A 27,049-nucleotide genomic window follows, 5' to 3' on the forward strand; every position below is an offset into this window, starting at 1 on the left:
CCAGAGCTCTAAGGAACTCTGGGCGGATCTTATCCACTACATGTTTTAGTCTTAGTCTTTTATCTGTTTTGATAGCTAACTCTTATTTTTTTATAGAAAATTTTGCTTTGTACTGTAACACTTCAAGATTTATTTAAATTAAAAGTGCAGGCGTTGGGTTTATCCTACACTGTTCAGTGGTACCTGAACGCACCGTAAAACATTGTCTCTTTTCCATCTGTCTTCTGGGAAAAGATTGATCATCATAATTCCGTTGAAAGAGAGCACAGCTTGAAGGTTCAATGTGCACGGTTAAATAACTTAGTTGCTCAGACAGTAATGGGTTCATAGAATTTTGGATTGGAGTATGTCGCTTTAATGGGGAAATACGTACGTCTGTTGTTTTCATTTTAGCATTTAAGCTAGCGAGCCGGCACCAGTAAGTCTGCCGTGGGTTGATAAAAGTGTAGTTATTAATCTCGGTTTTTCTTTATTTTTATCTATTTATTTTTTATCCCAGTTATTCGATCAGTTTCATTTAAAGGCCTACTGAAACCCACTACTACCGACCACGCATTCTGATAGTTTATATATCAATGATGAAATATTAAACGTTGCGGAATGATGACGCGTATGATGACGTGTTTGTAACGTCTCGGGTTGGAGGGGACATATTAGCCCAGCACCACTTGCGGCTAAAAGTCGTCTCTTTTCATCGCATAATTACACAGTAATTTGGACATCTGTGTTGCTGAATCTTCTGCAATTTGTTCAATTAATAATGGAGACTATAAAGAATTATGCTGTTGGTGGAAAGTGGTGGATTGCAGCTGCCTTTAGCAACCGAGACACAGCCTCTGTTTCTTTGTTTTTTGTGAAGCTTTAACACAGAGCGGTCAAGCGAACATGTTTGTCTACGTCAACCAGCAAGTTTTTGGATGGGAAAATTGTGATATTAAGTTGACTCTTACCGGAGACATCAGTGGATTGTGCGTCCTCCTGCAGCAGCTGTCAAAAAAGGCAGCTCTGAGCTTGGCTCCTCGGCTTCTCTGAGAGACACTGGCGTTCACCGCAGCCATCCGACTTTGAGGTATGACTTTACAATCTAACTAAAACACTATTAAAACATTAAGCAGATAAGGAATCTTCCAGAATTATCCTAGTAAATGTGTTTGATTACATCTGAAACGCTCACACTGCCGCCGCCCGGAGCCGTCGCTTTTTCAATTATTTTTTTGTGTTTCAGTCTAACTTTACTCATCCAAAAAATCTTTCATCCTCGCTCAAATTAAAGGGGAAATCGTCGCTTTCTTGGTCCGCATAGCTCTAGCTGCTGGAGGCTCACATTATAAACGATGTGAGGAGCCCTCACACCGGTGACGTCACGCGCACATCGTCAGCTACTTCCGGTAAAGGCAAGGCTTTTTTATCAGCGACCAAAAGTTGTGAACTTTATCGTGGATGTTCTCTACTAAATCCTTTCAGCAAAAATATGGCAATATTGCAAAATTATCAAGTATGACACATAGAATGGACCTGCTATCCCCGTTTAAATAAGAAAATCTCATTTCAGTAGGCCTTTAAAACAGTAACACCCCCGTCATAATTTACCCCCTACATAGATTCCCAACTTGTCTCACCCACCTAAAAACTAAATTAAATGTGATAGGACTTTGTCATCTAATTTTTATTCGTCGACTACATTTTTGATTATCGTAATTTTTTTTGTCCATGTGCAAATAGGTCATTGACGATAAATAAGACAGAAATTTTTCCATCCATCCATCCATCATCTTCCGCTTATCCGAGGTCGGGTCGCGGGGGCAACAGCCTAAGCAGGGAAACCCAGACTTCCCTCTCCCCAGCCACTTCGTCTAGCTCTTCCCGGGGGATCCCGAGGCGTTCCCAGGCCAGCCGGGAGACATAGTCTTCCCAACGTGTCCTGGGTCTTCCCCGTGGCCTCCTACCGGTTGGACGTGCCCTAAACACCTCCCTAGGGAGGCGTTCGGGTGGCATCCTGACCAGATGCCCGAACCACCTCATCTGGCTCCTCTCGATGTGAAGGAGCAGCGGCTTTACTTTGAGTTCCTCCCGGATGGCAGAGCTTCTCACCCTATCTCTAAGGGAGAGCCCCGCCACACGGCGGAGGAAACTCATTTCGGCCGCTTGTACCCGTGATCTTATCCTTTCGGTCATGACCCAAAGCTCATGACCATAGGTGAGGATGGGAACGTAGATCGACCGGTAAATTGAGAGCTTTACCTTCCGGCTCAGCTCCTTCTTCACCACAACGGACCGGTACAACGTCCGCATTACTGAAGACGCCGCACCGATCCGCCTGTCGATCTCACGATCCACTCTTCCCTCACTCGTGAACAAGACTCCTAGGTACTTGAACTCCTCCACTTGGGGCAGGGTCTCCTCCCCAACCCGGAGATGGCACTCCACCCTTTTCCGGGCGAGAACCATGGACTCGGACTTGGAGGTGCTGATTCTCATTCCGGTCGCTTCACACTCGGCTGCGAAACGATCCAGCGAGAGCTGAAGATCCCGGTCAGATGAAGCCATCAGGACCACATCATCTGCAAAAAGCAGAGACCTAATCCTGCGGTTACCAAACCGGAACCCCTCAGCGCCTTGACTGCGCCTAGAAATTCTGTCCATAAAAGTTATGAACAGAATCGGTGACAAAGGACAGCCTTGGCGGAGTCCAACCCTCACTGGAAATGTGTTCGACTTACTGCCGGCAATGCGGACCAAGCTCTGGCACTGATCGTACAGGGAGCGGACCGCCACAATAAGACAGTCCGATACCCCATACTCTCTGAGCACTCCCCACAGGACTTCCCGAGGGACACGGTCGAATGCCTTCTCCAAGTCCACAAAGCACATGTAGACTGGTTGGGCAAACTCCCATGCACCCTCAAGAACCCTGCCGAGAGTATAGAGCTGGTCCACAGTTCCACGACCAGGACGAAAACCACACTGTTCCTCCTGAATCCGAGGTTCGACTATACGGCGTAGCCTCCTCTCCAGTACACCTGAATAAACCTTACCGGGAAGGCTGAGGAGTGTGATCCCACGATAGTTGGAACACACCCTCCGGTCCCCCTTCTTAAAGAGAGGAACCACCACCCCGGTCTGCCAATCCAGAGGTACCGCCCCCGATGTCCACGCGATGCTGCAAAGTCTTGTCAACCAAGACAGCCCCACAGCATCCAGAGCCTTAAGGAACTCCGGGCGGATCTCATCCACCCCCGGGGCCTTGCCACCGAGGAGCTTTTTAACTACCTCAGCGACCTCAGCCCCAGAAATAGGAGAGACCACCACAGATTCCCCAGGCACTGCTTCCTCATAGGAAGACGTGTTGGTGGGATTGAGGAGGTCTTCGAAGTATTCCTTCCACCTATCCACAACATCCGCAGTCGAGGTCAGCAGAACACCATCCGCACCATACACGGTGTTGATAGTGCACTGCTTCCCCTTCCTGAGGTGGCGGACGGTGGTCCAGAATCGCTTCGAAGCCGTCCGGAAGTCGTTTTCCATGGCTTCCCCGAACTCTTCCCATGTCCGAGTTTTTGCCTCCGCGACCGCTGAAGCTGCACACCGCTTGGCCTGTCGGTACCTGTCCACTGCCTCCGGAGTCCTATGAGCCAAAAGGACCCGATAGGACTCCTTCTTCAGCTTGACGGCATCCCTCACCGCTGGTGTCCACCAAGGGGTTTTAGGATTGCCGCCCCGACAGGCACCAACTACCTTGCGGCCACAGCTCCGATCTGCCGCCTCGACAATAGAGGTGCGGAACATGGTCCACTCGGACTCAATGTCCAGCACCTCCCTCGTGACATGTTCAAAGTTCTTCCGGAGGTGGGAATTGAAACTTTGTCTGACAGGAGACTCTGCCAGACGTTCCCAGCAGACCCTCACAATGCGTTTGGGCCTCCCAGGTCTGTCCGGCATCCTCCCCCACCATCGCAGCCAACTCACCACCAGGTGGTGATCGGTAGAAAGCTCCACCCCTCTCTTCACCCGAGTGTCCATAACATGAGGCCGCAAATCCGATGACACAACTACAAAGTCGATCATGGAACTGCGGCCTAGGGTGTCCTGGTGCCAAGTGCACATATGGACACCCTTATGTTTGAACATGGTGTTTGTTATGGACAAACTGTGACGAGCACAAAAGTCCAATAACAAAACACCACTCGGGTTCAGATCCGGGCGGCCATTCTTCCCAATCACGCCTCTCTAGGTTTCACTGTCGTTGCCAACGTGAGCGTTGAAGTCTCCCAGTAGGACAAGGGAATCACCCGGGGGAGCACTTTCCAGTACTCCCTCGAGCGTTCCCAAAAAGGGTGGGTACTCTGAACTGCCGTTTGGTGCATAAGCACAAACAACAGTCAGGACCCGTCCCCCCACCCGAAGGCGGAGGGAGGCTACCCTTTCGTCCACCGGGTTGAACTCCAACGTACAGGCTTTGAGCCGGGGGGAAACAAGAATTGCCACCCCAGCCCGTCGCCTCTCACTGCCGGCAACGCCAGAGTGGAAGAGGGTCCAATCCCTCTCGAGAGAAGTGGTTCCAGAGCCCTTGCTGTGCGTCGAAGTGAGTCCGACTATATCCAGCCGGAATTTCTCGACTTCGCGCACTAGCTCAGGCTCTTTCCCCCCAGTGACGTGACGTTCCACGTCCCAAGAGCTAGCTTCTGTAGCCAAGGATCGGACCGCCAAGTGCCCTGCCTTCGGCTGTCGCCCAGCTCACAATGCACCCGACCTCTATGGCCCCTGCTATGGGTGGTGAGCCCATTGGAGGGGGGACCCACGTTGCCTCTTCGGGCTGTGCCCGGCCGGGCCCCATGGGAACAGGCCCGGCCACCAGGCGCTCGCCATCGTGCCCCACCTCCGGGCCTGGCTCCAGAGGGGGGCCCCGGTGACCCGCGTCCGGGCGAGGGAAATCTGGGTCCATGATGTTTCTTCTTCATAAAGGTCTTCGAGCTGCTCTTTGTCTGATCCCTCACCTAGAACCTGTTTGCCTTGGGAGACCCTACCAGGGGGCTTTATGCCCCCGGACAACATAGCTCCTAGGATCATTGGGACACGCAAACTCCTCTACCACGATAAGGTTGCAGCTCAGAGAAATTTTTATCCAACAAAATTATCAGTGGTCACCAGGCACTGCTTCCTCATAGGAAGACGTGTAGGTGGGATTGAGGAGGTCTTTGAAGTATTCTTCTCACCGATTTACAACATCACAAGCCAAAGTCAGCATCACAACATCCTCACCATACACGGCGTTGACGGTGCACTGCTAAACCCCATCCTGAGGCGGCGGATGGTGGTCCAGAATTGCTTCGAAACCGTCTGGAAGACATTCTTTATGGTTTCTTCGAACTCCCTACTCCTCAATTGTTTTGGACACGTCACACACCGCTTGGTCTGCCGGTAGCTGTTTGATGCCTCCGAAGTCTCATGAGTCAAAAGGACCCGATAGGACTCTTTCTTGCAGCCATAACTCCTAATGGCCGCCAGAAGTTCCCAGCATTTAAGCCTGCCAGGTCTGACCGGCATCCTCCCCCACCAGGTGGTGATCGGTTGAAAAGCTCCACCAATCTCTTCACCCGAGTGTCCAAAACATGGGACCGCACATCTGATGAAACAACCACAAAGTTGATCATCGAACTGCGGCGTAGGGTGTCCTGGTGTCAAGTGCATATATGGACACCCTTATGTTTGAACATGGTGTTCGTTTTGGATAATCTGTGATGAGCTCAAAAGTCCAGTAACAAAACACCACTCGGGTTCATATCTGGGCGGTCATTCTTTCCAACCACGCCTCTCCAGGTTTCATTGTTTCACACTGCCAATGTGAGCGATGAAGTCACCCAGCAGAACCTGAGGACGCACTCCCTCAAGGAACTCCAGTTGACTAAAGAATGTTAATTCATGCCCAGAGAGGTCTCATAATGTTGAAAAAAGTATTTAGAAGTTAGTAAATGTGGTAAATATTTGCTGAATATTTGAAAACATAGCAAAAGGCCACAGGTAGGAGCATGATGAACTACCAGTCTGTGGTTGCCAGTGTTCTGTTCCACATTATAATGTGCTGGGGTGGGCAGTACATCCAAGAAGGACAACTCCAGACTGGAACTGGAGAAACTGATCAGGCGGGCCGGGTCTACGATCGGAATAAAACTAGACTCACTGGTGATGGTGGCAGAGAAGAGGACTGTGGAAAAACTAGTGAGCATCCTGGATGATGCCAGTCACCCTCTGCATAGCGTTATCAGTAGCCAGAGGAGCCCGTTCAGTGCTAGGCTGCTTCATCCCAAGTGCAGGACTAATAGACTCAAAAACTCTTTTGTCCCACACGCCATTAGACTGTACAACTCCTCTCTGGGGAGGGGGCCGGGGGGTACTAGGATGACAGGGGATGCAAAACAATAACATATACCCCCCATTATATATTATATACTTTTTACTTATTAAATTATATCTCAACTCTGTACACTGCTGCTGGAATTTCAATTTTCCTGAGGCAACTCTCCTGACGTAATCAATAAAGTACTATCTATCTAGGGCAGCACGGTGAAACAGGGGTTAGTGCGTCTGCCTCACAATACGAAGATCCTGAGTAGTCCTGGGTTCAATCCCGGGCTCGGGATCTTTCTTTGTGGAGTTTGCATGTTCTCCCCGTGAATGCGTGGGTTCCCTCCGAGTACTCCGGCTTCCTCCCACTTCCAAAGACATGCACCTGGGGATAGGTTGATTGTGTGAATGTGAGTGTGAATGTTGTCTGTCTATCTGTGTTGGCCCTGCGATGAGGTGGCGACTTGTCCAGGGTGTACTCTGCCTTCCGCCCGATTGTAGCTGAGATAGGCACCAGGGCCCCCCGCGACCCCAAAAGGGAATAAGCGGTAGAACATGGATGGATGGTCTATCTATCTATCTATCTATCTATCTATCTATCTATCTATCTATCTATCTATGATAACATGGATGCGCAGCAAATGAGTATCTCCATTGTGAAAGCGGCATAGAAACGCAAAAACCTTATTTGAATAGGGCGGTCTGCACCAGTTATCAATTGCACACGCAGTTTTAGTAGATCGCACACAACACATCCACTAGTATAGTGGTTTTAAAATGGGGGTACGTGTACCTCTGGGGGTACTTGAAGGTATGCCAAGGGGTACGTGAGATTTTGAAAAAATATTCTAAAAATAGCAACAATTCCAAAATCCTCTATAAATATATTTATTGAATAATACTTCAACAAAATATTAATTTAAGTTCATAACTTGTGAAAAAAAATGCAACAATGCAATATTAAGTGTTGACAGCTAGATTTTTTGTGGAAATGTTCCATAAATATTGATGTTAAAGATGTATTTTTATGTGGAGAAATGTTTAGAATGACTGTGATAAGGTGGCGACTTGTCCAGTGTGTACACCGCCTTCCGCTCGATTGTAGCTGAGATAGGCGCCAGCGCCCCCTGCGACCCCAAAAGGGAATAAGCGGTAGAAAATGGATGGATGGATGTTTAGAATGAAGTTGATGAATCCAGATGGATCTCTATTACAATCCCCAAAGAGGGCACTTTAAGTTGATGATTACTTCTATGTGTAGAAATCTTTATTTATAATTGAATCACTTGTTTATTTTTCAAAAAGTTTTTTGTTATTTTTATATCTTTTTTTCCAAATAGTTCAAGAAAGACCACTACAAATGAGCAATATTTTGCACTGTTATACAATTTAATCTAATTAATACACTATTAATTTAACTAATTAATAGTGTGTGAATGAGTGAATGTGGAAATACTGTCAAAGCGCTTTGGGCTCCTTAAAAAGGGGTAAAAAAGTGCTATACAAATACAACCATTTACCATTTAATAAATCAGAAACTGATGACATACTGTAGTGCTGTATTTTACTTCTTTCTTTTTTTTTTCAACCAAAAATGCTTTGCTCTGATTAGGGGGTACTTGAATTAAAAAAATGTTCACAGGGGGGTACATCACTGAAAAAAGGTTGAGAACCACTGCACTAGTAGTACACACAATTTGCTCACGCTGTTTCGCGTGTGGTCTTCGGGATCTTAGTAGTAATTGTAATTTTTTTATTTACATGTTTGAAAACATAAGAGATATAAAGAGAAGGGTTTATTTTCAGACATTATTATTTTTGGATGTCTGATTATGACATGATTTCTGGCTTTTGCAGTAAAGTTACACTCGTCACGGCTGTTGAAACGCCTCCTGCAGCTCCACACAGAGGGTGTGTGTCTCTGACAGTGACGTCATGTCTGTGATTGTGGCCTTGGCACTCGCTGGTCAACAGACGTGTGTTTTATTTACGGTACACACACTCCCCGCACACACGCCGAGGTCTGCTCCTGCTGTTATATAGCGTCGGAGCTGTTCAAACTCATTAGCTTCACATCCACGGCTCCTCCACGCCTCTCCTCTATCTATCACCACCCACTCCATCACACCTCAGTCAGCTCTCGACAACCCCGCCAGCCTCCTCCTGCACACGTCTACAACAAATCAATCCCCTTTCTTTACTTCCTGAGGGGTTTGTTTGTCTACAAGATTGTTAGGCACGTTGTGGTGTTTTGCAGACGAGCTCCAGTGAATTCTAAAATCAAAATGATCTGTGAGGCTGTACTGTATGTGTGTACTCACTTTCCATTGGTCCTCCAGGGAGAAGGTGCTTGATGGGAGCTCTTGGCCGAGTTCTGGTACACAAAAACACATCATTAAGAAAAGACGCCGTGTGTATACAACAACAGAGGGCGATTTACATTACAGTCATCCCTCGCCACATCACAGATTATTTAGGGTGTTTTTTTAACCATAATTATTCTGCAACTTTTTTGCCCTTTATTAAATAATTTCAAGCACAACTGTTTAAATGAATTAGAAAATATCAATACTACGTTAGTATTGGCCCCTTGATGAGACCGATCGAATCACACGGTTCAGTATTGAATCACTGTATTGGATTAAACACTGTAAAGCTGACTAAAAGGATGTTAATTCATGTCTAGAGAGCTCTCACAATGTTGAAAAATGTATTTAAAAGTTTATTAGATTCATAATTAATGATTCTAATTTCTCGGAAATTCATTTATCGTGGTCGTGTCCGGAACCAATTAGCAGCAATTAACTAGAGATTTGTGTACACAATATAGTATTTTCCAAAAAATATGTGCTGCAAAGATATTTTCGTAATATTCAAAATAATTAAGATTTAAGTTATTGCTGAGCCCTATAAACTCTGCCTAGCAACAAGTCAAACATGTAACGTAGCCATTAAAAACACATCATTTATGTACATTATGAATGTAGAAAATGGATGGATGTCATATGCTGGATATTTTAAAGTACATTATTATAAATTATTTCAGTTTACACTATAAGAAATGCATGTGTTTTTTTAAGTACTGTTATTGTTATATTATTTTGAGTGTTTTACAGGGATAAGCGGTAGAAAATGGATGGAGGGATGACTAATAATGTATTTAATGTTGTATGACACTGTTAAGTAAAAGTGTATTTTATTTGTACTTGCTACATTGTTTTTTCCTATTTAAAAATTATTTTGACAGCATATTTATTATTTTACAATATTTGTAGTTGTCATAATTCAAATCCCACTTCCCTAAATGTACAGTATATACTTCTGTATGTTTAAAATGTGTGTTATAGAAGCAGTAAGACAGTTTGAATACGACACAAAGAGCTGCTCCGACAGATTTTGTTAGTTTTGGTGCCTTTTTCACACCCCCTGTGCAGTGCAGTATGCAAACAGCCAAAGTCCTACACACACACACACACACACACACACACGCACGCATGCAGACGCGCACACACACGCACACCATTGCAGAAATCCCATTTTGTTGCTTCCCAGAAATCCAATCCCATCACAGCAAATGCTGCACTGTGATAATGACATCCTTAGTAATTAATTAAACTACACATATTTAATCAAAACAAGCACATTAAACCCTAACAATCCTCTCTGATGATTGATGGAGCTAATTAATGTGTTAATATGAAAGAGGAAGAAAAGATTTTAATACTGTCATGCAAAATGAATGCACAGGCACCATGAAAACGAATATGAAATGTGTTTAGGCAATGTAATTGGCTTTGCATGTTTTTCACCCACAGAGAGGAAAATTAGAGAGGAAGGAAGTCCCAGTCCTAGTGTGTGTGTGTGTGTGTTTGTGTGAGAGTGTGCGTGCTACCTTAAAATACTCCATCAGTGAGCGTGAGTACTTGACAGCATGGTCTTTCTTCAGATGGAACATCCGCAGATACAGCAGAGACAGACAGCGGTTACTATGGAAACAAAACCATTTGAAGCCAGATTAATGATCTGTACACATTTCCCTTTAAAGCTCAATTATCAATCTTATTTTCATGTCATCTTAGGAAAATATGACAATTTTTTTTTAGTCTACAGCGATGGTGATTTTCAAAGACAGGAAGAATGGTATATACTGTACATCCACACGCATATTCACTGTATAAACAAACATATACATATTGTATGTAGACATTTACATATACATACATACACTTATGCATAGAATCACCTTTCATCAAACATATATTAACATTGTTTATATATGTATGAAACTGGGTAAAACACGGCACACTGATAAAGATTAGATTAGATTAGATAGTACTTTATTCATTCCGTCAAGCTTAACCTATTTACTATAACAATCCATAAGGTTAATATAGTCCACTTCACTTTCTTACCCCCCCATACATCCGCTTTTTTTTTTATAATTCAAGTTTTCAGTACATATATGTATTGTTGCATTTGAAGCAATTGTATTGTTTATAATAAAGGTAATTATTATTATCATTATTCATGGACTGTGTTATTTCTGTTGGTATTTTTATTGTTCCATTTTTAGTGCAATAATGTTAATTGTCATTTCTGTGTTATTACTATCTACTACATTATCTTGCTCTTTACTATACCTTTTCGTATCTTATTTGTACATATTGTATTTGCTGATGTTCTTTTGTTGTTGTTGCTGCTGGCTGTGCATATCCTACTAATTAAGACCTACACCGTTTCAATGTCCATTTGTCTGTTGATGCAATTGTTGATGACTGAAGTACTGATATCAACCAAAGCTCCTCATCCCACCCCCCGGATTGTAAATAATGTAAATAATTCAATGTATTTTCCTATGATGATTAACCTGTGTGATGACTGTATTATGCTGATAGTATATATTTGTACCATTAATTGATTAAACAATTAGAAAATATTATTCGGGTGTTACCATTTAGTGGTCAATTGTACATATTATGTACTGAACTGTGCGATCTACTAATAAAAGTATCAATCAATCAATCAGTCTCCCTGTCTTATCCCATTCTTGTCCCTGCAATTTCCCCCTCTGTCTTCCTTTTTTTTCCTTATTATTATCCCCTCCTGCTCCAATCCGGCTGCACCAAACATTAATATAAATCCATTTATTAAAGTCCAATACAAATAAGGCAACATAAGAAAAATAGTAAAATGGTAAATGGGTTGTACTTGTATAGCGCTTTTGTACGCCTTTTTAAGGAGCCCAAAGCGCTTTGACACTATTTCCACATTCACCCATTCACACACACATTCACACACTGATGGCGGGAGCTGCCATGCAAGGCGCTAACCAGGACCCATCAGGAGCAAGGTTGAAGTGTCTTGTCCAAAGACACAACAGACATGACTAGGATGGTAGAAGGTGGGGATTGAACCAGTAACCCAAAGATTGCTGGCACGGCCACTCTCCCAACTTCGCCACGCCATCCCCAATAAGTATCCCACATTTCTCTTTTGTAAAGTAAATCCGTACAGCAAATATGGGCATCTATATCAACTATATAATTTGCCTGAGTGGCTGAACAGGACATAAAAAAGAAAAAGAAAAAGAAATTGCAGTATTTTCTCGTTTAAAGTGTTGCATGTTTTTAGATCATTACTGTGTTTGAAACATTTAAACACTGTTGTCTGTTTGCTCCTTTAAGCCACTGTACAACAATATATCATGTAAATATGACAATATATTTGAACAGCACAACAAAAAATACAGAAATGTATCAAATAAACATGAGAGAAATCAAAACTATTGATTTCATTGCTATTACTGGTCCAATACCGATACTACTCTGGTATTAAGAGTATTATATTGTCAGTACATGTTGTCTTTGCCTTGCCTCATTTCTATCATGTGTTGCATGTAGGTCACTTGGTTTCATTCAGGTTTGCTGTCAAAAGTGTGAAAGTGATGAGAGATCTGCACGTACCAAATTCCTTTGCGGCATGAGATCCGTAAAGCGTGAAATTAACTGATGAATACAACAAAAACGAGACATAAACCCTGTTACTTTTGTTTTCCTTTCGATAAGTTCCACAAAGCAAATAAAATGCTGGGCTTTATCAAATATAGCTTGACTCCAATGAAGAATCAAACAAAGCAATGCAGGTGTTTTACGCTACATCTTGCTCACAAGGGTTCATTCTCCCGCAGCGATCATGATCGAAGCCATGATTGATAAAAAAAAAAAAAGCAGCAAAGTTTGCCGGTCACAAAACAACTGTGTCATGTCGGATCGATGATTTATTATGTGAAACAAGTGATGAATAAAATGAAGCCAGCAGTTCAACATCAGTTCGCTTTGCATTTGACCTGTGAGTTTTGCATTGTTTGTGAATTACACATCCGCACTATTGCAATACTAAAAGTTCAAAAAATGAGTAAGTAACTCGCTACGTTGAAATGAAGCACTAAAACACAGTGATTTTATGTGATGATTTTTCAGCCGGCTGTGGTGTATGGATTGCAATTTTGTTTTATACGCCATGTCACAATAGCAGCCTTTTTCATACATTTTCCTAGATGCACAACAACCGCTATCACGGAACGTCTCCCTTCTTCGCCGTCCATCAATACTCACCAGATGCCAATTTCTTGACTTGATTTGTGAAAAACAACTACATTACAGTCATATTACAGAACTACTTTATTTTTGTAGTTGTAGCAAGCAACAACATAGTAATAACAACATCCCTGCATGGCGAGTTATCACACACACTTTTTATTTATTTCCCGCTAACCACTACCCTGCTTCTCCCACCCAGGTCAAAGTTCATACGGGCCACCAAAATAGCTGTCCAGGTTATGCCTTTAGTAACACGATTCTGTGACTTTGGACTGCTGAAATCAGCATCTCATCATCCATCGTGTCAACAGGGGGAACTAACTAACTAACTAACTAACCAACTAGAGTGGGGCAAAAAAGTATTTAGTCAGCCACCGGTTGTGCAAGTTCTCCCACTTAAAATGATGACAGAGGTCTGTAATTTTCATCATAGGTACACTTCAACTGTGAGAGACAGAATGTGAAAAATAAATCCAGGAATTCACATTGTAGGAATTTTAAAGAATTTATTTGTAAATTATGGTGGAAAATAAGTATTTGGTCAACCATTCAAAGCTCTCACTAATGGAAGGAAATTTTGGCTCAAAATCTCACGATACATGGCCCCATTCATTCTTTCCTTAACACGGATCAATCGTCCTGTCCCCTTAGCAGAAAAACAGCCCCAAAGCATGATGTTTCCACCCCCATGCTTTACAGTAGGTGTGGTGTTCTTGGGATGCAACTCAGTATTCTTCTTCCTCCAAACACGTCGAGTTGAGTTTGTACTAAAATGGATACATGGATGATACAGCAGAGGATTGGGAGAATGTCATGTGGTCAGATGAAAACAAAATATAACTTTTTGGTATAAACTCAACTCGTCGTGTTTGGAGGAAGAAAAATACTGAGTTGCATCGGTGGCTGACTAAATACTTTTTTGCCCCACTGTAACTAACTAACTAACTAACTAACTAACTAAATAACTAATTTACGCTGATAGCAACCTAACCCCCACCCCGACATCCCACCCCTCGAATTGTAAATAATTCAATGTATATACTTTTTCTTTCTTTGCTTCTATGAACTCTCAACGTTTACAGCTTGATGTGCATACCATAAGAAGCTGAGAGCAGCTTTTTAATGGTGTCCTTGTTCTGATGATTAACTTGTATGATGACTGTATTATGCTGATAGTATATTTATTTTGTACCATGAATTGATTGACGCGGACCCCGACTTAAACAAGTTGAAAAAATTATTCAGGAGTTACCATTTAGTGGTCAATTGTACGGAATATGTACTGTAATGTGTAAACTGTACTGTTTCATATAATGTATTCTCTTCCTTTGCAATCTACTAATAAAAGTTTCAATCAATCAATCATTCAATCAAGGTGTGTCTCCACCGATTACGATGTTTCAAGGGGCTAAATACAATCCTTAATATTTTATTTTGAAAATAAACTGGATAATTTATTTTGTGTCTGTGCATGACGCCGTGTACCGCCCAACCTAATTTTTGCTGAATAGATCCACCAGCTTTGTTTAGATCAAAAGAGGTCATATCACACAAAACCAACTGTTCTTACCACTTGTTAGCTGTTTTTTTGTATTTGGGATCTGCATAAGTCTCGAAAATTCTAATTTAAACCATGGAGGCATGGCGGAGATTTTTACAAAACTGTTTTGCCTCTTTCTAAATGAGCCGTTTGCAAATTGAGACTTAAGTGACATATTGTGCTGAATTTGCATCAGAGGACAACTCCATATATGGTAGAAGTTTCCTCGAAGAGTTTAGCGCCAATCCACCATTTTATTCAGCTGTAGTCAATAAGCTCCTTCTTTTTCTCTACCCTCTTGTTGCGGGGCAGACTGGCTCGTAAATGGACATGTGCTAAAATCTTTCGCTGTTACCATTATACAAAGTAGCGATAGTTCTAACAGAGTCTGTTCAGTGGACTGGAAGCGCTAAAAACTACAACATGGCTAACGGGATGGAGACAAGAGTCTAAAGGGGGGCTTGGCCTGGAGGAGGACTTCGGCACGACCTAAAGACCACATTACATACTATGTAACAAAAACAATCACAAGGCCTATTGGGTACGTGTTTACATCGGTGAGAAGATTTCTTCAATCACATTATTTAAAATTGACTTTAAATAATATTTTCATCAACTTCAGTTAAAGGCCTACTGAAACCCACTACTACCTACAACACAGTCTGATAGTTTATATATCAATGATGAAATATTAACATTGCAGCACGTGCCAATACGGCCGGTTTAGTTTACTAAATTGCAATTTTAAATTTTTTGCGGAGTTTCTTGTTTAAAATGTCGCGGAATGATGACTCGTGCGCGTGACGTCACGGACTGTAAGGAAATATTAGGACATCTGTGTTGCTGAATCTTTTGCAATTTGTTCAATTAATAATGGAGAAGTCAAAGTAGAAAGATGGAGTTGGGAAGCTTTAGCCTTTAGCCACACAAACACACGGTGATTCCTTGTTCAAAATTCCCGGAGGTGAAACTTTACAATGGATCAGAGCGGTCAAGCGAACATGGATCCCGACCAAATGTCAACCAGCAGTTTTCGGTGAGAAAATTGTGGTAAAAAGTCGCCTCTTACCGGAGATCAGCTGAGTTTGCGCCGTCCATACAGCTGCCGTCGACTTCTCTCAGACACTGGTCTCAAGACACCCGTGGACACACCCCTCCGACTATCAGCTACTATTAAACTCACTAAAACACTAGCAACACAATAGAAAGATAAGGGATTTCCCAGAATTATCCTAGTAAATGTGTCTAAAAACATCTGAATCCGTCCCAATGATATCACCTTTTTTTTTTTTTTTTTTACTTGATTTTTTATTTATTTATTTTTTTTGTAGTCCTTTGCTATCAATATCCTTAAACACGAATCTTTCATCCTGGCTGAAATTAATGGGGAAATTGTTGTTTTCTCTGTCCGAATAGCTCTTACTCCTGGTGGCTCCCATTAAAAACAATGTGGAAATGTGTGGAGCCCTGCAACTCCTGACGTCACACGCACATACTTCCAGTAAAGGCTGGGCTTTTTTATTAGCGACCAAAAGTTGCGAACTTTATCGTCGATGTTCTCTACTAAATCTTTTCAGCAAAAATATGGCAATATCGCGAAATGATCAAGTATGACACATAGAATGGACCTGCTATTCCAGTTTAAATAAGAACATTTCATTTCAGTAGGCCTTTAAGAAAAACATTAAAAGTTGACGTGAAAATATTAATTCCCCCCGTCCCTCTACAAGCAGAAAAAGGGTAATCATACCACAACACGGCAAGTTTCTTCTCAGCAATGGTGGCTGAATGGCTGGTGAAGTTCTTCAACCTCATTGCATACCTGAAGAAGAGACACACATTACTGATCTTAAAGGTTAAGGTCAGGTTGATCTAATTCCAGACGTTAGACATTTGGCTGTCAATAGGCAGTGTCTACGGTCAAAGGAAGCTTTATATGACACTGTGGAAGGATCCCTTTGCCTTTGGTTATTGATTGGGCTTTCCACAAAGACCTACAGAGGTCACCTGTTTCCTGTTGCCCTCAGTGACCCAATCAGCTACACATTATTGCTTCCTGAGGTGCTTAATCAGTTAAATGAAATTCAGCAGTGGCAGGTGAATCAAGGGAGACGACTTACACCTTTATGCTTTATTGATCTCCTGCAAAATTTGCGTCCTTCCTCCTGCTCCCCTCACCCAAAGACCAAAGGTGCAAATTAGCAGCCCTGAAGCTCCAGAAAAGAGTCAGTGTTGTGCTTAAGGACACTTGAGCAGGATGGATGAGCATGGACCGGAGTTCTTCAGCCTTCAACTCAGGTTGTTTGTCATAATAGAAAAAAAGAGTCTCCCTTTGCACATCACGTTATGTTGAAAACTAAGGACCGGAGTTGGTCACTCTGTAGTTAGCCCTCGGTCATGTAGGATGTGATCTTTTTAAAATTGTTTTCACTTGAGTTGCATTTTCTTAATTGATCATTGATTCCGACATGCAGTATATACGCTCCAGTACCGCTGATGTTCAATGCATTCCTGGATGTGACTTCTTTCCACATGGTCAGATGGTTAACCGTCTGACATTGAGATCCTTAGAAGCGAGAGTTGTGGCAGGACAACTCGTGGCTGCGTTACCATTGCTACGTACTAGCTTACAATGGTCCACAGTTCCTGGCCGGAAACAACTTCGCCATTCTAAAGCAACACCCCTGTTCTCCGAACCTGGCTATGTAAGGAATGTTTTAATTAGGGTGTCATCAGACAGATTTATAATGAAGAAGTAGACAATATTAACGCGGTCCTGACATCACCCCACATCACCGCCCCCCTCCGTGCGTCGGTTGAGGTGGGCGGGGTTTGGTGGTTGCGGGGGTGCAGCCCAGAAGAGTAGCGCTGCTTGGCATTGTGGGTATTTGTTCTTTTGTGTTTATTTTGTGTTACGGTGAAGATGTTCTCCTGAAATGTGTTTGTCATTCTTTTTTGATGTGGGTTCACAATATGGCGCATATTTGTAACAGTGTTAAATTTGTTTGTACGGCCACCGTCAGTGTGAGTTTTATAGCTGTTGGCTGTGAGCAAGTATGTCTTTCAGTCACCAACGTGTGTCGTATTACAGAGAAAAATGTCAAATTGTTAGTATGAGCATTAACCTTTATATAACAAACTACAAATATTTTTCAACTTGAATATAAAAATACACATTAATATTAAAAAAATAAGATTTTCCTTAAAATTACATATAAAACTGTTAGATTGTTAGTATGGACATATACTTTTATATAACAAGCTAGATATGAAATGAAAGTTAATTACTGTAATTTTACATGAATTTGAAAGTAATTTGGGAAAACAGAAAAGTATATGTATCATTAATATGGTATTTTTCTGTAAAAAATATGGAAATATACATAGTTTGTCATTACTGACATATTACTTAAAATAATAGGCGGTTTGTTTATTTACAGATACTGTCTCCAAAATAGAAAAATGACAGTAGAAATTTAGAGTAAATTAACCATAAAAATAGGATTATTTTTTTTTACAGTGTAGACTTCATTTTTAGATTTTTCATTGTTTAATCAGATTATTCACAGGTTATTACTCGCTTGCCTTGTTTAAATTAACTTTAAAAAATACCCTATTATTTCGACACAAATGCACTTTTTTGTAAGAATGACATCTAGAAGCATTTTTTAAACGTTTTACTTGAACATATGTAATTTACTTGCTCAAAATGTGACAGTTAGGGTGTATTTAGAAGTGCAATTGGCCAGTAAGCCCACCAGTCGGAGTCTCTGCACTCCTCTTTGCACTGATGTACGCATTGACCTGATCACTGACCTTATAACAACACGTGCAGCCTTTCAGGTAACCCACTGCGATTAAGGTAAAAGAGCATGTACGGTCAAAATAACTTGCATGACTAATCTGAATCTATATATGTTTAATGCAATCTTTTTTGTGTGATTAATCACTTGAGTTAACATGTTATTTTTGACAGCCCTACTGGAAAAATATATTTTCTGACACAAGACCTTTGGAACATTTTCCTGTATTGATCTGAAAAAGGACATATTTGCCCCATATAAAAAAAAAATCAGTGGTGGTTTGCCACTAGCTAAGCACCGCTCACCTATTAAATAATTTCTGTTGTACTTTTCTGGCATCGTTTGTTATTCCGTTTGCCTTGGCTGTCACTCTGTCTCACCTCGGTGGCGGCTAGTTAGCCAGAGAAAGTCTGGTCAGAAATGTTATGATCCGCTGCCCGGATCATGTTCTGTATGGTTTTTGGATTCCCTCAGTTCCTGTTTTGTGCACCCCTGGGTTTGTTTTCAGTTACCATGGGTGCCTATTGTTTTCACCTGTCTCTGATTAGTGCTCAGGACGCTTACTTGTTTCCGAGCGCTAATCAGATTAAACAATGGATGTCCGCTAACTTTTTGCAACTCAACGCCAAAAAAACGGAAATGCTGATTATCGGTCCTGCTAGACACCGACCTCTATTTAATAATACAAATTTAACATTTGACAACCAAACACTTAAACAAGGCGACTCTGTAAAGAATCTGGGTATTATCTTCTACCCAACTCTCTTCTTTGTTAGATTGTTAAAACATTAAAAACGTTACTAAAACGGCCTTCTTTCATCGTAATATCGCTACAATTCGCTCCATTTTGTCCACTAAAGACGCTGAGATCATTATCCATGCGTTTGTTATGTCTCGCCTCGATTACTGTAACGTATTATTTTCGGGTCTCCCCATGTCTAGCATTAAAAGATTACAGTGAGTACAAAATGCGGCTGCTAGAATTTTGACAAGAACAAGAAAGTTTGATCATATTATGCCTTTACTGGCTCACCTGCACTGGCTTTCTGTGCACTAAAGATGTGACTTTAAGGTTTTACTACTTACGTATAAAATACTACACGGTCTAGCTCCATCCTATCTTGCCGATTGTATTGTACCATATGTCCCGGCAAGAAATCTGCGTTCAAAGGACTCCGGCTTATTAGTGATTCCCAAAGCCCAAAAAAAGTCTGCGGGCTATAGAGTGTTTTCAATTCGGGCTCCAGTACTCTGGAATGCCCTCCCGGTAACAGTTCGAGATGCCACCTTAGTAGAAGCATTTAAGTCTCACCTTAAAACTCATTTGTATACTCTAGCCTTTAAATAGACTCCCTTTTTAGACAAAATGATCTGCCGTTTCTTTTCTTTTTCTCCTATGTCCCACTCTCCCTTGTGGAGGGGGTCAGGTCCGATGGCCATGGATGAAGTACTGGCTGTCCAGAGTCCGGACCCAGGATGGACCGCTCATCCAGAGTCGGGACCCAGGATGGACTGCTCGCCTGTGTATCGGCTGGGGACATCTCTGCGCAGCTGATCCGCTTCCGCTTGGGATGGTTTCCTGCTGGCTCCGCTGTGGACGGGACTCTCGCTGCTGTGTTGGATCCGATTTGGACTGGATTCCCGCGGCTGTGTTGGATCCACTATGGATTGAACTTTCACAGTATCATGTTAGACCCGCTCGACATCCATTTCGGTCCCCTAGAAGGGGGTGGGTTGCCCACATATGTGGTCCTCTGCAATGTTCTCATAGTCATCATTGTCACCGACGTCCCACTGGGTGTGAGTTTTCCCTGCCCTTATGTGGGCCTACCGAGGATGTCGTAGTGGTTTGTGTTGTGGTTTGTGCAGCCCTTTGAGACACTAGTGATTTAGGGCTATATAAGTAAACATTGATTGATATTTAGTCCTGCCTTTTCCGGTCAGTCAGGCTGGCTTCATACTGTAACAATTTGGTCGCATTGTGATGCTGAGGTTGTTCGCCCAAGATACAGCGTGCAGGTAGAAAATAATTTCTTCTTCATAAATCATGCGGGAAAAAACAGGAAACACCAAAAGCGTGCCAACATCACAAATGGCAGAGCAAAGTATAGCTTAGCGTGGAAGCTAGCATATAAAGATGAATCAAAAACTAACCGTCGTTACCTGTTGCGTGATGCAAACTAGGACCGGAAAAGGCAGGACTAAATAGTTCTCTAAGCACTCGGGAACAGGTGAGTGTCCCGAACACTAATCAGAGACTGGTGAAAACAATAAACACCCATAGTAACTGAAAACAAACCCAGGGGTGCACAAAACAGGAACTGAGGGAGGCCAAAATCCAAACAGAACATCATCCGGGCAGTGGATCAAAACAATAAAACTCTAGATGTCACTTTTTAATGAAATGTTGTCTTCTAAAAGAAAAGAAGCAGGATGATTAGTCTGGATTTGATTTTGTTTTAGATTTTGATTTGACTTGATTTGACTGAAGTTTATTTCGAAAATGAATGCATTTTCAACATGATACATCACATATTTTCCATTCCTCTTTACAACATACTTAGAAAGGAGTAGGAAGAAGCAAAGTGTATTCAATCCTACCCCTTTTCCACTTAATAGCAGTTTTTTACACATACATGTTTACTTCCTGTTTTCAATTTGTACCAAAGTTATATCAATGCGTTCTAAATATCATAGTTCTCTTCATAAATAGTTAAGTCAGTTACGAGTCACACACATTTACAAATCATATCTTATTTACAATAAATATCTTTGTTCTTCTTCCTTATACATTGTAAAAACATTGTGCTTGAAAAACCTCTTAAACTGCATCAAGTTAGTACATTGTACATTTGCTTAATCTATTTCATAATTTAATTCCATGTTTGAGTCTGACAGGATGCAAGAATTGGTGACCCCATCTATAGGGTACGCGCTAAACTTAGCAGTAGCACTTTTTTTTAAAGTGCCGTTTAACAACTCTGCTTTCCCGGTGTGATAATAGTATTTGGTGTGATTATAGTATTTATGTCTTGTCCTCAAAACACTGTTTGTGTGCCCAAGTTGTTAAACATAAACACATTGTGTGTCCAGCTGCATGACAGTGACACAATCGTTAAGCTATACCGTTAAGTTAAGCAGGGAAGATATTTGTTTAGGAAAGGTTTTTATTTTATTCTGGCAATTTTCATGTCATTATGTGAATCACTACGTATTAACAACTATGTACTCATGAAAACTTAATGGATTATTGACGTATTATTTAATTGTTTGTTCGTATTACAGATTGAGCACAGGAAGCCAGCAATAGCATGTGTTAGAAATGTAGATGAAACAGAAAAGGGTAAGATTAAATAAGATATGCTTCCTCCTACTCCAGTGGTGTGCCGCCAGGCCAGCAAGGCCTTTTGTGCTGGCCTAACATAACCAGAAATCATGATCATAATTAAATAAGAAAGTTATTTTACATTTACTTTCCCTAAATATCTAAAATTATTCAAATTCTCTTCATGTCATATTATGCTCTTTCCAGTGCTGTTGTTTGTAGGTTAGAGTTTGTTTCCAGTCAGAATTCAGCTAGGTTATGTTGCCATGCTGTACCAAATATGCCTGGGGCCTTCAGAATCAACAATGCAGGCGTCTGTGCACTGTAAGTGAACGGACACATACGGTCCCATAGCTAATCAGATCATGAGTTGTTGTCAGTAAGGCCTTTTAGCTGATTTACTGGCATCCGCAAATACATTTCCAATTGGGAGCACATACACACATTTATGAACTATTCTTCAGGGAGTTGGCAACCCTATGACCATGAAAAAAGGCAAAGTAGTCGTAGCCAGAATTTATGTTTCATAAAATATGTTTTCTACCGCGTAATTGAATTGCGAGCAAATCTGTGTTTAAAAAACACCACATAGATGCCACATCATCCATCGACTCATACCTGATTAGCTCTACGGTTTCTGAGTACATCGTGTAAGGAGATTTGGCCTCTAGAGGATCCCGCTCCATAGCGTTCCCACACTCAATGAAAGAGAGAGCGCCATCTGCGTAGTTCACCGCTTTTCCAAATTTGTCGATCTATACACCGACAGGAACAAACAAAGACAAAAAATGAAATAAAACAGCTATGAATTTCTAAATAGCATTGTCTTCCCTTTTGGTAATTTACCGACTAATCAGCAAATCTTCAGATAAATCAGAGGAAACACACGTACACATGAGATAAATAACCAATAATAAATCTAATTTAATTGCCTAAAGACATCAGATAACTCGTTTGATGATATTTAATCTTGCAGGCATCATCAAAATGCAAAGTTCCCTTTGGAGAAAAAATGGTGCAACAAATTGCACAAATTATACAGTACAGTCCTTGATACGAGGGATTTCACACTACACACACTTAAACACACACTTATGCACACAATTCGGCAAGAACACACATAATTACAGTCAGGTCTGTCTTCACGTTGTTTTTTTTGTATAAATCATTTTCCTGCCATATTTGTGAAGCTATCTTCGAGCATGCACCAGTTCATGGAAGTGTCACCGTGTGTGTTTGGGAGTGTGTGTGAAAGATAAGTAGACACACTTACCAATGCATCTGCCTTGTGCTTTAGCCTTTTAGCCTCCTGCATGTAGTAGTCTGCACTGCGAACTCTGGATACGGGACAGAGAACATAAAAATTGATGTAAATAGCATGTTGGAACAGATAAGTCATTTAGCCAAAAAATAAACACTTCGCTACAAAGGCTTGCATGGCGGCTCCAAATATAACTTGGTTTAAGTAAGGCTCACTCGCATGGTGATTTAACACTGAATGGAGGAAACTAAATATCAAAGAAAAAGTAAACTTTTGACTCAGTTTATTCAAAATTGGCCTTAGAGCAGCTCATAATCAAATCAAGTGAGTCATCTGAAGTCAAAATGATAATGACCCAACACATATTTTATTAATATGTGGCCTGGGGGCTAATTTTGGTCTGCCAAAGCTTTTTGTTTGTTATGCATTTCTCGGAAATCAAATATGCTGCAAGAGAAGAGAGCCAGACATACTGGGCACCTCTGCATGCAGACCTGTGGAATGTGCATTAAAAAGTTGTGGACTTTGACCAGCGGGAGTCATTATTGGCGACACTCTCCTGCCCTTTAGTAACATGTAACCTTCAGCAGCAAAAATTAAGAAATACAGCAAATAGCCTTTTTTTAAATGTAATTTGTCTTTCCACATCATGGCCAAATAGGCAAATTATACAGTGACATAGTTTAGACCAGTGGTCCCCAGCCACTGGTCCAGGGACCGTCTGTGATACATTTGCTACCGGCCGACACAAACATTAAATAATTTAAAAACGACCAAACTTTTTCCCACTTAACTTTTGTCTGTCTCACAAGAGTAGACCCACCAATAAGTTTGTACATAAACGTATAAAACAACTCTTGATAGGAATTTACCAATTGGTTTTACTTTGTAAAATGGGACAATGCACATTAATGAACATACAAAATATAAATGTGCCAGATTGTAGCCAAAGGCTAATGTCCATTTTCAGTCTGTGCCAGGTGGATTTTTTTTTTTTTTACAAAACAACATTCATGAAAAGTTAAGTTAGACAGCACCAACATCAGACATAAACAGTACTATGAAATACAGAGATGCATATATAATCATTAAAATAAAATAAAAGGAGACCAATATAAAACAAGAGTTTGATGCATCAAGGCAAATGGAGAAGTGTGGTTTTAAAGTGCAAGTGTGCTAAATTGTTGCATATAATAAGAGTGCTGAAGGAATAAAATACACACCTCCTTTGGCCTAGTAAGTTAAAGCTCTGCTATTATTGTACATAGCGCTACTGCTAAATAGTTAGCATTCACATATGTGTTTATGAATAGAATAGAATAGAAAGTACTTTATTGATCCCTGGGGGAAATTCAGCACTTCAGTTCGCTCACAATAAACAATAATAATAATAAATAATATATGAAATATATTATATATATAATATATGAATAATATAAATATATTCTACATTTAAGTGCAGTCAAGAAGGAACATATGCATTATACAGTCTGATGGCTATCGGTATTAAGGACCTCCTGTGTCGTTCCGTGTTACATTTTGGGAGTCTGAGCCTTCCACTGAACGTGCTCATTCTCTCCGCCCGGTCCGAGTGTAGTGGGTGGGAGGTGTTGTCCATAATGGCTTGGAGTTTTGCTAGACTTCTCCTCTCTGGCACCACCGCCAGAGAGTCTAGCTTCACTCCCACCACGTTACTGGCCTTCTCTACCAACTTGTCCAGTCTGTTTGCGTCCCTCACTCTCAGCCCGCTGCCCCAGCAAGCCACGGCGTACAAGAAAGCGCTCGCCACCACCGACTCGTAGAACATCTTCAACATCTTTGTACAGACGTTTATGCATGGAAAATTGCATAAAAAGCATTCATAAGTGTATCGATGTAGGAAATATTACTCAAAATATGAATACATAACTTTTCAAATCGAAATAGAAATACATAGAAATACAACAATATAGAAATCCATTGGAACTAATGGCAAGTATATTTAGTTGTATTATATGTTATGTTATATGCTCTTGTCCTCAACGATGATGTTTAGCATGTACATAGCATCAGATACCTTAGTAAAGAATAAGCAAACATTTGTAAAAAAACAAAGGCCAGGGCTTTCACTAATTCAGCGTTATGATGAGTTGTATATTTCATGCACTTATTTTTGCTGTACAGTCATCTACCACACATTCGTTCAAATAATGCTTACATCAAATGGGTCCCTCGTGCAAAAAAAGTTAGGGACTTGTTGTCTATACCAGTGGTTCTCAAATGGGGGTAGGCGTACCCCTGTGGGTACTTGAAGGTATGTGAGATTTTTTTTTAATATTCTAAAAAATGCAACAATTCAGAAATCCTTTTAAATATATTTATTGAATAATACTTCAACAAAATATGAATGTAAGTTCATAAACTGTGAAAAGAAATGCAACAATGCAATATTCAGTGTTGACAGCTAGATTTTTCGTAGACATGTTCCATAAATATTGATGTTAAAGATTTCTTTTTTGGTAAAGAATAGTTTAGAATTAAGTTAATGAATCCAGATGGATCTCTATTACAATCCCCAAAGAGGGCACTTTAAGTTGATGATTACTTCTATGTGTAGAAATCTTTATTTATAATTGAATCACTTGTTTATTTTTCAAAAAGTTTTTCCCCAAAAGTTCAAGAAAGACCACTACAAATGAGCAATATTTTGCACTGTTATACAATTTAATAAATCAGAAACTGATGACATAGTGCTGTATTTTACTTCTTTATCTCTTTTTTTCAACCAAAAATGCTTTGCTCTGATTAGGAGGTACTTGAACTAAAACAATGTTCACAGGGGGTACATCACTGAAAAAAGGTTGAGAACCACTGGTCTAGACCTTTTTAATTGAGGACCTCTGTTTAAATGATTATACATTGATATCAGACATGAAAGACATGTTAGGAGTAGGTCTTTCCAATTGTATTTATCTGCACGATAAATAATTCCACAAATCCGAGGTCAGAAAACTTTACCCCTTCAGGCAGGACATATTGATTGTATCACATGCCACTTTACAGCCAGTTGGGGCGCTCTTCTGCTAGGCAGATTTTTTTCCAATTGCGCATTAAACTTATCTAAAGGTAAAACTGCATAATGCTATACTACACACTTGTCACGGTACAATGTTTTACTGTGGCACAGGGTCCTGAGCCACGTCAAATCTTCAAAATATGATAATTTTAGGCTTTTGGTGCAATATTTTGTCATTTACCGTCTGGCAACATTGTTAGAAGTTGTTTGTACATACGTGTCACTAAAGGACAGTCTCGGTCTGGGAGGTTCTGCAGGTTCCATCAGTGATTCCGACCAGGCATCTGATTCCGACTGCCCATTGGCATGGCAACTGTCTCCACAGAGCTTCTCAATGTGATTATCTGTGAGCTGTGGAAAGGAAGTCATTGAAATTCCACATTTAATTGCATTACAACGACTAAGTTACAGATTTAATTACAGAACTTGCTGTTCTCTATCAAATAGCAGTAGTAATCTAACAAATTTCACCTGGAAGCCCAATATACCAAACTTTTTGTGGCCACTGTATAATGTGACTCACCCATTATTTGGATGAAAAGAGATTTTTAACACATGAAATGCCGGAGCAAGACCTAGAGTACTAACAATTGCTGTGACAATTTAATGCTTTTGAGTCAGCTCTTTGGGCTCTATTTATGGTGGTATTATGAGGAATAACGCAAATTTGCATTACATTTATTTTGCCCTTGTATGATTAAAGTTATTATTGTTTTTTACAAGTAGTGCCTTCTTCAGTTAGAGGGTTGTCTTCTCATACTAATGTATGGTGATATAACTTTTCCATTGGTATGCAAAATATTACTCTGAATTCCCCACATATTAAATCAGTGGAATGCATCATTCAAATTTAATTAACAAAATCAACAATAATATTGATTTGGAACTTTTAGCATATAAATACATAAAAAAAATAAATCAAAAATATATATGTATTACGCTGTCTATATTTTTTAAATGTTTAATGTGCGATATTCATCCCATCCATCCATTTTCTACCGCTTATTCCCTTCGGAGTTGCGGGGGGCGCTAGAGCCTATCTCAGCTGCATTCGGGCGGCAGGCAGAGTACTGGACAAGTCGCTACCTCATCGCAGGGCCAACACAGATAGACAGACAACATTC

At 40.9% G+C, this 27,049-nt stretch overlaps 1 protein-coding gene and 1 long non-coding RNA gene across 3 annotated transcripts in view; one reads left to right on the forward strand and one right to left on the reverse strand.

Annotated features, from left to right (window-relative positions):
* The window catches only part of LOC133553438 (uncharacterized), a 32,105-nt gene extending 21,637 nt beyond the window's left edge, over nucleotides 1–10,468 (forward strand). The window contains exon 3 of the long non-coding RNA XR_009806909.1: nucleotides 10,289–10,468. This is a non-coding gene — a long non-coding RNA (uncharacterized LOC133553438). The remainder of the gene's footprint in view (nucleotides 1–10,288) is intronic.
* aff2 (AF4/FMR2 family, member 2) overlaps nucleotides 1–27,049 on the reverse strand; it is a 399,395-nt gene that overhangs the window by 9,845 nt on the left and 362,501 nt on the right. For both annotated transcript variants that reach the window (XM_061901648.1, XM_061901649.1), the window contains 6 exons: nucleotides 26,143–26,276; nucleotides 22,883–22,946; nucleotides 22,228–22,364; nucleotides 16,232–16,303; nucleotides 10,235–10,328; nucleotides 8,664–8,716 (listed from right to left, as the gene is read on the reverse strand). In XM_061901648.1, coding sequence (XP_061757632.1) covers nucleotides 8,664–8,716; nucleotides 10,235–10,328; nucleotides 16,232–16,303; nucleotides 22,228–22,364; nucleotides 22,883–22,946; nucleotides 26,143–26,276 — 554 coding nt within the window. The remainder of the gene's footprint in view (nucleotides 1–8,663; nucleotides 8,717–10,234; nucleotides 10,329–16,231; nucleotides 16,304–22,227; nucleotides 22,365–22,882; nucleotides 22,947–26,142; nucleotides 26,277–27,049) is intronic.

Source organism: Nerophis ophidion, linkage group LG05, assembly GCF_033978795.1.
Source record: "Nerophis ophidion isolate RoL-2023_Sa linkage group LG05, RoL_Noph_v1.0, whole genome shotgun sequence".
NCBI classification, from domain to species: domain Eukaryota; kingdom Metazoa; phylum Chordata; class Actinopteri; order Syngnathiformes; family Syngnathidae; genus Nerophis; species Nerophis ophidion.